We start from the raw sequence: 12,829 nt of genomic DNA, 5'->3' as shown, positions 1-12,829 counted from the left end.
ATATTACTCACCAACTTTCCTAAGCCCATGTGTTATTTTTGACTTGTGCTCAGATTAGTATCCGTTTTATAGTGACTTGAAGCTTTAGGAAGCTTGATGATATTCAGAAGATTATTTACGATGTTATGTTTAAAATGGTACTAACAAATTACCTTTGTCTCTTTTATTCATTGCAATATATGCGTATACTATTATTTTCACAATGTACTTTTGGTTCTTAAAAGTTTTGGAGCTTAATTATAGGACTATTCTGCAACTTATTTACTCAAATACTTTTAGAAAATTTTAAAGTGTTTCTAAATGATTATTTCTAAACTAACATCCACATATATAAAAAAGTACAAACATTTAGATACATACATACTTACAAGTTGTACAACAAACTCAAACCAGCCAATTAAAAAAGCTCAGAAACCCGAATCATTTTAGAAAATGGATTATCGGGTTTAGGTTTTCTTGACATTTTCATAATTATAAACTTTTTTTTGGTTTTTCTCACTGTAAGAATATATGTTTGTATAGGTTAACAATTATCTTTTTTTTCACATCTATTCAATTTTTTGTACGCGATTACCAATGAGTTGCTGAATTTTGTTCAAATTACTCCCTTACGAGCAATTGTTGGCATATACATGGTATCTACGTGAGATAACATATTGGGAAAATGACTTATGAGGGTAACCAATTATAATTATTGTTCACATTTGATCTTTTGTTTGTACACCATTAACTATTAAACTCTCATTTTGTGTTCAAATTACACCACATGAAATTGTTTGGATTATCACTAATACCTGTTAAAATGAAGTTTAGTTCTTAAAAGTAGGTATGTCAATCAATAACATGACACATAAAAAACAAACAGCATGAAATAAAATTGGGACAAAACTAAAATTCGAATTCGTATTCATGTCGTGTTCCAGTCAAGTGTAAAAACACAAGGTCGTGTCGTGTTCGTGTTCAAACTTAGACACAAAATCGACACAACATTAACATGTGTTTACTGTGTTTTTTAAGATTATTATTAATTAAAAAATTAAAGGTTTATTTTATTTTATCTTTTTCGTGTTTTTCGTTTTTACAATCTGGTCGTTTTTATGTTAGTAAAATAAAACACGACATCGGGTCATATCGTCTTATATAAAAAATTGTCATGTTTGTCAGCTAAAACCATAAGACGATTGTTCGATTATAAAAAAAAAAGTTGATCGTTATCATGTTTGGGGTTTAAATACTTGGGTGTTGTTTGTTTTTAAGGGATATAAGGTCTGCAGTATGCGGATCACATATGCAAAGAAGAGATGAATCAAACGTCTGCAATCTGCAAGAAAAATAATGTTTGTTTTTTAATGTTTATAAGCTGATAAAATAAATTGAAAATAAACTGATTTTTTAAATTTAAAAGAGTTTTTCAACACTGAGATTTAAATAATTATAGTTTATCAACTAAAATATAATTTATACAATCACAATAACATTTTTTTTTAAATTATTCATTCCATATAATTTGAAATGACGCATTCGGTTGCTTGTATTAAGAAAAGAAATTATGGCTCAAACCCTCTTTCCTTATAAAATTATGAAGTGCGGAATGGACAATTGTAATCCTCTTCAATATATGGATATGATTGAATTTTTTTTAAACAACATTTTATAATTACAAAAAACACAAAATTAAATTGTTTCTATTATAATCTTCACAATTTATGTCTATTATAATTTTCACATAATTTTTTACACATATAAAATCTCTTATATTAAACACAAGAAATAAACAAAAAATATAATTTAATATAAAAATCTTATTGGAAAAGAAAATTAAAAAGTAGTTCAATGATTTTTTTTTTTAAATCATGACTTTAGTTTCCCCAAAATTAATATAAAAAATGTGAAGGATCCTTAGTTATATATAAAAAAATTTAATCATTATTATTGTCTAGAAGATGTCTCTGAAAACTTCTCATCAGCAGATTTTTGTATATGCTTTTTTTTAGAAAAAGGGTGCGCAAACGTTTTGATCTCTGCAATATACTAAAAAACAGTCAGTGAAAACATACAGACATAAATGTCTTCTCGCCTGCATACTTCTACTAAAAAACAAAAAACATCACCACATTAGTGTCTAGTGAAGGTTTGGCTATAATGGTTGTAATCTACAATTTGGGGAGATGAAAGGGATTATTGTTGGCCGATACAATTTGAACACAAAATGAAAATTTAATGGTCAATCATGAATAAAAAAAATCAAATTTAAATAAGTTACCCTTTTAGTCCTTATAATTTCACATATCACATGTATATGTCAAATGGACGTAAGATGCAATTTACACAAAATTCAAAAATTCAATGGTAACGATATATAAAAAAAGAAAGAAAAACAAAAAATTGACAAAATATGAATAAAAATGATAATTAATTGCATTTTTAAGTTATTTTTTTATTTTTATATGTATATACGTGTTGCACATGATTTTATATGTTTGCGACTCTTTTTTTTGGTTTTTTTTGTTCGATTTCTCTCTTTTATTTCTAAAAAATATACACACTTTTACTGTTTCACATACATACAAAATTTGGGAAAACTGACAATATTTTTTAGACAAAATGCAAATACCAAAAAACTAAAAGGGTTAAAAACAAAATAATAATAATAATAATAATATAATAATATAATATAATATAAAAACTATCGAATCATAATGACTTTTTCGTGAGGAAAAATATCAAAACCTGGTCTTCAGTGAAAACTTGGGTTTCTAAAAACATCGGTGACTTGCTAATTGGTTAGAGTAGGTGATCAATTATTTAATAAAATTAAAATGATAATGATATCAATAAAAAGAAAAAAATACTGGCTTTTTAGTAAATAGTTAAAGCAAATGACTTTTATGTAAATTGTCTCTTTATCTATTAGTTCGTTATAATTCGTTTCTACTCTAATAAATTAAATTTTTTTTGTCACATGTCACATTCTCATTGATTTGACACATGTTATTTTGTGGTTATTTTCAATTAAAATTTTTCACATGACATTTTGTAGTTTTTTTTTCATTTTATCAAATTCCACATAATACTTAAATGTAATAATTATAATAAATATAATAATAAATGCATATCAATTTTATTAATTGACTTTCTTTTTAATTTTAAGATTTACAAATTAAAACCTCATTAGTTTCCTTTATTTATTTATCTAAGTTATTTGTTTAAATTTAAAAAAGATAAAAACACATTAATTTTAATAATTCAATATTTTTTTTAATTTTCTTATAAATTCAAAATTTTAAATGTTTAAAATTTCATATTTATTTTTTCTTTTAAATAAACTCATATAATACATGGGTTTTACAACTACTAGTTAAATAAATAAACAAGTGATTGTCTGGTTATTGCAACTTCTTGCCGATTCAAAAACCCGAGTTCGAGCTTCTTGACATGACACATGAAATACCTAAAGAATGTAGATTTCATAAAAGATCATGTTTTATGTTAATTTGATTTATTAATTAAACGCATACTATTATGTGTTCACCAAAATATTGAAAAGGTAAGAAACATGCCACCGGAGTTAGAAAATATTGAAGCGGGTCGCCCAACTATTAACGTGGTTTTATTTAAAACAAATTCATTGAAAAAGACGAGATATTTTATTTAAATATATTTCTTTGATAATAAAATAGAATGTAAGGTTTGTTTGATACTTTTTTTATTGGATTCGCCCAACTATTAACGTGGTTTTATTTAAAACAAATTCATTGAGAAAGACGAGATATTTTATTTAAATATATTTCTTTGATAATAAAATAGAATGTAAGGTTTGTTTGATACTTTTTTATTGTATCTAATAAGAGGTTGTGTCTGATTGGATTATATTTAAATTGTTTGATATAATATTTAGAAATCTTTGACTCGGTCTTGGCTTGTCTGAGATATTTCTTTATATTCAAGGATAACTCTTACACACTATTGTAAAATACTAAAAAAATACTTGAAATAAGGCCAAAAGAAATATGTCAAAAAAGATTTCTAAAAACGTCTAAATGCAATTAATTTTGACTCGCATATTAATGGGTATTGCAAACAAGTTGGATTGCGTTACTAATTATTATTTTTCATATTTTAGATAAGTGACAACCAATAAAGGTGACAAATAATAACACGACACGATAAAAATACACGATATGAAACGAAATTATGAAAAAATTGAAATTTGACTTTGTGTCTTGTTTGTGTTAAATGCAAAAAACATGATGTCATGTTGTGTCGTGCTTGTGTTCTGAATTCGACACGAAGTTGACATTATTTAACATTTGTTTGTTGTGTTTTTTCGTATTTGCCGTGTTTGTTGTGTTATATATAATTATGTATTAATTACATAATTAAATCTTATTTTATATTGTCTTTGTCGTGTCATGTTTATCTTTTTAATCGGTTCATATTAATTAAATAAAACACGACATCGTGTTGTATTATGTCTGTGTTACATAAAATATCGTCATATTGTGTCATGCCAAACATAAATACAACATAATTTGTCCGATTTGCTCCCCTAATAAATAAAATATGAAAAGTAAATATTAGCTGTTTGCATTGCACTCCAACTTATTTTAATTCACACATAAATATTTATTAGATTTAAAATTTTAAACAATTTAAAGAAAAAATAATGTTTAATCATAATATATTTCAATACGCATTCTTTTAGAAACGGCAAACGAATTGAACGAAAGCCTACTCGTAATATTCCGAGGTACTAGTGAGTACCTCGGGTTCAAGCTCGTTTACATGGTTATTATTATAAAATATAAAATTTGACTAACTAAAATTGTAATCAAATTTATATGTAACCATAGAGTCTAGTCTAATAGTGATAGGTGTTGTTTTTTTTCTTTAGACGGAATTCAGTCTCATCTAGTTTAGGTGTTGATTAGTTTGATGTTCCAAAGAAATATTGTTTAAAAACCTAACTGGTTACTTTTCCTTTGATTTATCATAAAATTGAAAACTTTATGCTTTATAAAAAGAAATGATTAATTTGGAATCTTCCAAGTAATGACGATTTTTCGTGGACTACTTCCCTATAAATATTTATTTCCACTCCTCTTTCTACTCCATTCCAGTTTACTCCATAAATCTCCTTTTTCAATCGAAGCTTGATTCCTTTGATCATGGCGACGCCAAATGAAGTTGCAGCTCTCGAGTTCATCAGGCAACACCTTCTTGACGAATTTGAATCCTCTCCTATCGATCAAATCTTCACCGATTTCACTTACACACCTAGCTTTAACTCCGATGACCATTGCTCCATTTCCAGCTCTCACTGTGATTCTTCGTCTTCAACCACTTCTCCTCTCTCTGATTTCTCCAATCATTCCACTGATTACGATTTAACTCGTACTATCAATTTTTCTGAAACTGAATCCACAGAACATGAAACCACCAATCCGGTATCCACAAAACCAGTCGAACGAATTGCCGGAGAGAGAGAAGAGAGGAGATACAGAGGCGTGAGGCAGAGGCCGTGGGGGAAGTTTGCGGCGGAGATCCGAGATCCAAAACGTCGCGGATCTAGGGTTTGGTTAGGCACATTCGATAGTGCGATTGAAGCAGCGGAGGCGTACGATAAAGCGGCATTTGCGATGCGAGGTAGCAAGGCGATTCTTAATTTTCCACTTGAGGTTGCGTCGTTGAAGAAGATGGATGAATATGGTGGAGGCCATAAAAGGAACAGAGAACATGACGTGGTGGTGGAGAGGAATACGATAATGGCGGAGACTGCCGTGGATGATCCAGCGACGCCGTCGTCTAATTGGATAACTTTCTTCAATAGCTGAGGTGTCCGGCGAACCTCCGTCGCCGAATGCCTGCCGATGAGAGATTCACAGCTTGTCATACGAGTTAAAAGGCGTTGCAGAAATCATTGAGAGCATGCAAATATACAAATTACAAAGCTTTCAACAGTGATCAATCGAAGTTCGTTTCAAGGTTTACAAGATATTTGAACAATTAAACAACTTTCTTGTTTCGATCTTGTTATAACAGCTGAAATTCATCTAAAATAACTCGAAAGATATTGTATCCTATTTGAAAAGAGGTGAATATTTTTAATATACATCAGCTGATTATGAGAAATTTGATTTCTTCCTACCCATTAATATGCAATTGGTAAATTACGAGTTTAATACTACTAAAAGTCTAAAATTCAATGGTATGATATATTGGATGATTATATTTCATCAAATAATTAAATGAAATGTGATTTAATAAAACTTTGGTTTTTATTTATTTACTATAACAAGGGGTTAGATATATATAAAATTATAAATATCGATTATATTGTATATATATAAAAAAAAAAAGAAATAAAAAGGTGATCTTATTATCTTATATAAACCTAGATCCCTTTCACATGTGGTGACTGGTGTGTCTTACACATGGTCTCATCCACAGAGGATTTACCACTATTCTAACAAATTCTATATGATATTATTGTAATAATTTTGTTAAGAAGATAGGACTAATTCATAACACACATGATGAATTTTAAAAACTGTGGATTGCAAAAACAAAAGTTTATTTAATGTACTATCGTTATTGCTAATGATATATAAATTAATACATGTTTAATCAACCCTTAACAATGTGTATAAATGTCATTTTGTTCATTTTGTATATTATATTCCAAAAATTATATAGTTTAGTTAAGCATAGAGCCAACTCATTATTATATACAATTAGTTTTACATTTAGAAAACAAAAGGTGATTTTTTTATGTGATATTTGTGTCGATGTAAATGTTTTGATATAAACTTTTTCAATAATGAATACTATTTAAAAAAAAAACAGATAGATTTTATATGAATATTTAATAAATCATTTTAACTAAAAAAAATTATAATAACAGTTCGGAGCTACCGCATAACATACGAAAAATCCATAATAATTTTGAAAATATAATATAAATTTTAAGAAATTCCACTAAAACCTAAATAATTTGAAGCGGGTAATTAGTACATTAATAATTTTGTAAATATAATTTGTGTTTAAAAACGACTAATTAAACGAGAAATTTTTATACTTTCCATGTCCCAAATTATTGTTCACAGACAAAAAATACACAGATTAAGAAAACATTAATTACCTATAATTTTATTAAACAAAATGACAATTGTATCATTTTGTTGTATTTAATTTTATCATTTTGTTGCATTTAATTTCATAATAGGTTAACTAATAATGAAGAGTATTTTGGTAAAAAGTGATATTTATTTTTAAAAATAGATTATTATTTTGGCACAAACCAAAAAGAAAACATAGTTTATTAATAATATGTGACGGTAGGAATAAAACATTTTAGATAAATAATGAAAATTCTTTATTACAAAATAAACTTTTAAAAAGATTAATTATTATAACTGTCATTTAATTGGAGGTCAAAATTTAATGAAATAATGTTAAATTAATGTTGAATCATATCATAAAATAAATATACTATGCATTTGTTTTATAATAGTATTAAATTATTCTTCTATATTTTTTTTCGTATCATTTAATATTTCTCAATTAGCTAATTTTTATCAAAATCATTTTCATGGATTAGCTTATTATCTTTTAGACCAAAAATATTTTTTTATTAGATAGTCAATTAAACATAACTTAAAAAGAAAGGTGTATATCTTTTCTTCACGGTAGACTTATGAACTTGTCTTGCTTTTCTATCTCTTAGTAATCGTCCTTTTGACATTAGTTTAATGACTTTTAGTTTGTCGTTGTCAATAAATCTTTTTAATAAATAATCCATCATTAAATATTTTTATTAAGTTATATATAGGACAAATATTATGTTATAGGACATAAAACATACATTATATTTTAGACTAAGCTACCACCACATAACATTTGGACGACTACATGTACATGAAATCGACGTATGGACGTTGTTCGTGTCTTGTTGACTTTCCTTTCGTTTCTCATATTATCTTAAAAAGGATATAATGATAATTGATAAGTTGATAGCCTTTTAAATTGAAGAAGAAAAAAACTCGAAAGCATATACTCATTGATATTATGTACACGAACATTCACAACAGTATTTATTTATTTATTTTGCAGAAAACAACTTCGAGCTAGAAAATATTATATATTTCATAAAACTAGGTGTGAGACTTATGTATTACATGAGTTTATTTAAAAAAAAACTAAATAAAAATTCTAAAATTTTGAAAATTTTGAATTTTTTAAAAAAGTGAGAAAATATTGAATTATAAAAATTAAAGTGTTTTTTTTTCTTTTAAATTTAAATAAATAATTTAGATAAATAAATAAAGAAAATTAATGAATCTTTAATTTAGTAATTTTGAAATTAGATGGAAAGCTTATTAATGAAATTGATATGTATTTATTATTGTATTTAAAGACTATCTAGAATTTAATAAAATGAAAAAACCATAAAATGACATGTGGAATAAAAATTAATTTAAAATAACCACAAAATTATATGTGGCAAAATAAATAAGAATGTGACATGTGACAAAAAAACTTTTATTTATTAGGGAGGATTTACTTTAAATTTTAATGATCAATTAGCTTTTTTCTTTTATTGTTGACGAGTCTAAATTTAGCTTTTATGTTGTGTTTGTTAACTAAGAAACAAGATTTTAGTTGGATTTCTAGTTTTTCTATAATAAACTAATTTCTAAGTAATATCGTTTGATAAAAATAACTGATAATTTAATAGAAAATATCAAAATATATAATAAGAGAACTAAGAGTTTCTTGTTACAAGAGGCGGAGCTAGCATACATAAAGATAGGAATTAACATACGACCCATAGGATTGGAGCCGACCGAAAAAAAAAATGGGGACTGGACCCGGACCAAATTAAATGATTTAACCCGGACCGGTTTTCGGGTTTTGTTTTTATCAATAATCGGGTTTCGGGTTTGGACTGAACCGTATCCTAGTTAAAGGATTTAAAACGGACCGGAAAACCAAAAGTTATTTTCTTTATTTTTGATCGACAAATAGTAAGCAAGAATTACCGATATAATATAAATGTTGTCCGATTGAATTGATTCGGTCACTCCTGTGGATCACATTATAGTGTCAATTTTTTCTTTTGGCTTCATTTTCTTGTATTGATCGCATTATGGTGTCGATTTTTTTTTCTTCGAAAACCCAAAAGTTATTTCCTAGTACAATTTTTTTTAATAAAAATAGTGCAACCTTTTTTTTAAATAGTGCAGTTTTTTTTATTTAGGCCCCGTTTGTTTACCTCTTAATTGAAAAATTAAAAGGTAACCTCTTAAAAATTCAGATGTAGCTCGTTTGGTAACCTCTTAAAAAATACATCTGAATTGGATAAAAGGCTCTTAATTTTTCAGACTTGTATCCGTGTCTGAAAAAAAAATGACGGAACTGCCCTAATTCACGTCTTTCTTTTCTTCTCACTAGCACGCCTCCACCTTTTTCTTTCTCATCGATGCACACTCCCAAATCCTCCATCGTCATCTGTTGAAGCTTCGTTCCTCCCTGTCATCTCCATCGTCGGTGTCGTCTCCGTTCCTCCCTACAGTCGTCGTCGTCGTCGGCTCCAACTGCTCTTCCACCCCTGCATCTCCGACGTTCCATCTCGGACGTCAAAGGACCAGCGTCGGCGTCCCTCAGGTCGCCGCACACCTCCGCTATTGAGCATCTCCGTCATACAACACTTCGCACAACTGTAACACACCTAATCTTCTGAAATCGGTATTCTTCTTTATAATCTCATGTTTTCTTTTGATTTTCTTGCTGAAACCGGTGAAATGGCCTTGAAATTGGCTGTAAAACTTGCTGAAATGCTTGTAGTCGGTTCTAAAAATTGTTGAATTTATGGTTATGTTGTTGAAATTATTTATTTGGTTTGAAATATGGTTTGATTTTGATGAAATGTTGCTGATTCTGGTTTGATTTTGATGAAATGTTGTTGATTTTAGTTTGGTTTTGTTTGATTTATCAGCTATGGCTTCTTTCCCATGTTTATTTTACTTGCATATGAACCATTTGATAAAATGTCTGAATGAAATTGTTTCAACTTGTGATTTATTTAAATTTCTTTGTCTTGAATCTTTTTGCAGAAAAGAAACCTTGGATGATAAAAATTGTTTGTATGTAGATTTGTTAATATTCTCTCTTAAATTGTTCAATGTGGATGGTAAAATCTGATGTATCCTTTGTTTGGTTGATATAGGTGATTGATAATGAACAAGATGCTATCAAGATGAGGATGATAATGGATGCAGTTTTCAATGTGATTGTTCTGATGTTTATTGCTGCAATTTTTAAGTTTATTTGGAATGTTGCATTTGTGTGTAGATCTGTTAACATCAATTTCTGTATTGTGATCAATATTAGCATACAGTTTAAAACAAAGCAATTTTGATTGTTATAATTGGATACATTAGCCAAATATTTATGTTTGATTGTTTAATTTTAACTTATGTCTAATTTGGATTTTGTATGGTGTTTTTATAGTTTTGCAAAAAATAATACAGAATGGTAAAATGATCATTTTTATAATTAAGCACAAAAATTCAGAGGTTCTAAACAAACGGCATGTTCACAATTCAGATTTTAAAAATTCAGACCCTCTTAGAAATTCAGATCTCTTAAAAATTCAGATCTTAAAAATTCAGATCTTACCAAACAGCCCCTTAGTGCGGTTTTTTTATTAAAATAATGTTGTTATGTGTAATTTTTTTTATAAAATAGTGCAGTTTTGTTTATAAAAACAATGCAATTTTTTTTTTATAAAAATAGTAATGTTAAGTACAGATTTTTTATATAAAAATAGTACAACTTTTTTAATAAAAATGTAACACACATAAAAATCATGCCAAATTTAAACTTTTTTAAAACATTTCAAAACCATTAAACATTACAAAACTTGTTTTCAAAATAGTGTAATATCAGAGTATCCCAGAAAAGTCATAAACATGAGGAGCTGTACGATCACGCATTTGCCTTCCCGCTAGACCTGGCAAACGTGTCGTGTCATGTCGGGTTCGTGCTGTGTCAAGACATTAAACGGGTTGAGAGTGCTTGACCCTAACCCGACCCGTTTAATTATCGTGTCGTGTCGTGTCAACCCGTTTATTTTCGTGTCGATTTCGTGTCGGGTTTCGGGTTAAGGTTTAAACCTTATAAATATGTTGTGTCATGCCGGGTTGAAACATTTTAAAGGTTGACTTTTGGAGTTTTTATTTTTCTACTTTGACCTTAATATTTTTATTTGTGTTATAAATTACTTGATAAAACTTATAACAATGAAAAGACATTTAAAACACAATCCATTCATATATTTTGCATTAAGTGTTATATATCAAAAACAAAAATATTTGAGATCAAATTTGAAGAATAAAGACTTCAAAAGTCAAAATTAGACAATAAATATGGGACGAAGGTAGTAGTATGTTTAGAAATCAAAATGAAAAGAGCTAGAGTTATGAAGCAAATGAGATAGGTAGTGAGGAGGAGTAAAATTAAGTCACTTTGAAATTTTGAATTTTACTTTTAGTTCTTGAATTTGGGCCACTACAAATGTATAATATTGAAAATATTTATAAAAATATGAAAATTATATATATATATATATATATATATATATAATTAAACGGGTCATCTTCGAGTCATCTTCGAGTTGAAACTCTTGACCCTAACCCTACCCGTTTAATTATCGTGTCGTGTCGTGTCAACCCGTGTACATAAACGGGTCGAAATCTCTGACCCTAACCCGCTAACTTCGTGTCGGGTTGTCGTGTCGTGTCAGATTTTGCCAGGTCTACTTCCCGCGATCATCTGATGTACCTGAAACAAAAACTGAAACTATAAGCCCAAAGCTAAGTGAGTTCCCCCAAAATACTGATACACTGCAAATAACACATATACAAATAACAGCATGTACTGGGTCCACAGCTTTACAGACTCGATTACCCCTGGGCCCACTGTGTGAGTCTGGATTACCTTCCGGGCCCATAACTCACATCTGGATAGCCACCGAGCCCACAGTACAAGTCTGGCATGCCCTACCCAGCCCTCAGCTCGTATCTGGAATGCTCCTGAGTCCTCAGTATGAGTTTGGCATGCCCCACCTTAGGGTTTGTTGGCTACCGCACGGAGCAGTATAACCTCAATCCAACCCACCTCATAATATGTCGACATATAACACAACTAATGTGCATACAAATAATCACATAATAATACATGTAGTCCTACAGATCTACCGAACTGGCATAGGAACTAGCATGCAACACTAACTCATACTCAACATACTTCTAACTGCTAGGATAACATATCCAGTGGGTCGGCATTGGTGCCTTCGACCCCTTAGTATAGTGAGGATAACTCACCTCTTAACTGTCGAATCAAAGTGATCAACTCAAACTCTCGAACCACGGCCACGAACTCCACCACCTATATTTCCATAAGACCATTTCCATAAATTTCCAATTTACCAAAATACCCCAGAAGTCAACTAGTCAACCCTTGGTCAAAGTCCAAGTCAATGGTCAAGGTCAAGGTCAACAGTCCATGTTGACCCGACTCGCCGAGTGTAGTTCACCGACTCGTCGAGTCCTTCCTGAACTCGAGAAGTCGTGAAACCCCCCAGTTGACTCGTCGAGTTTCCCTGAAACTCGTCGAGTTCATGCATGTCCAAATATCGGGAAAACCCTAGATGACTCGCCGAGTCACCCTACTGACTCGCCGAGTCCATGCAGAAGTCCTTGCACGTCAATCTTCATCGGAATCGCCGAGTTGTCCATGCAACTCGTCGAGTCCCTTCAGTCCTTTC

At 29.5% G+C, this 12,829-nt stretch overlaps 1 protein-coding gene across 1 annotated transcript; it reads left to right on the top strand.

Annotated features, from left to right (window-relative positions):
* The first annotated feature begins 5,095 nt into the window (after positions 1 to 5,095).
* Positions 5,096 to 6,132, top strand: LOC145118645 (ethylene-responsive transcription factor 6-like). Its single transcript, XM_079054341.1, has one exon. The coding sequence runs from the start codon at positions 5,169 to 5,171 to the stop codon at positions 5,832 to 5,834; it is 666 nt and encodes a 221-aa protein (XP_078910467.1). The 5' UTR covers positions 5,096 to 5,168; the 3' UTR covers positions 5,835 to 6,132.
* Positions 6,133 to 12,829: the final 6,697 nt, after the last annotated feature.

Source organism: Lactuca virosa, chromosome 6 (genome assembly GCF_052849685.1).
Source record: "Lactuca virosa cultivar CGN04683 chromosome 6, Lactuca_virosa_CGN04683_v6, whole genome shotgun sequence".
Lineage (NCBI taxonomy): Eukaryota > Viridiplantae > Streptophyta > Magnoliopsida > Asterales > Asteraceae > Lactuca > Lactuca virosa.
Note: the sequence above shows the minus strand (reverse complement) of the source record. Positions and strands in the feature narration are given on the sequence as shown.

Excerpts from the sequence above, each read along its gene's own strand:
- LOC145118645 (XM_079054341.1), top strand. The coding sequence starts at position 5,169 with ATGGCGACGCCAAATGAAGTTGCAGCTCTCGAGTTCATCAGGCAACAC.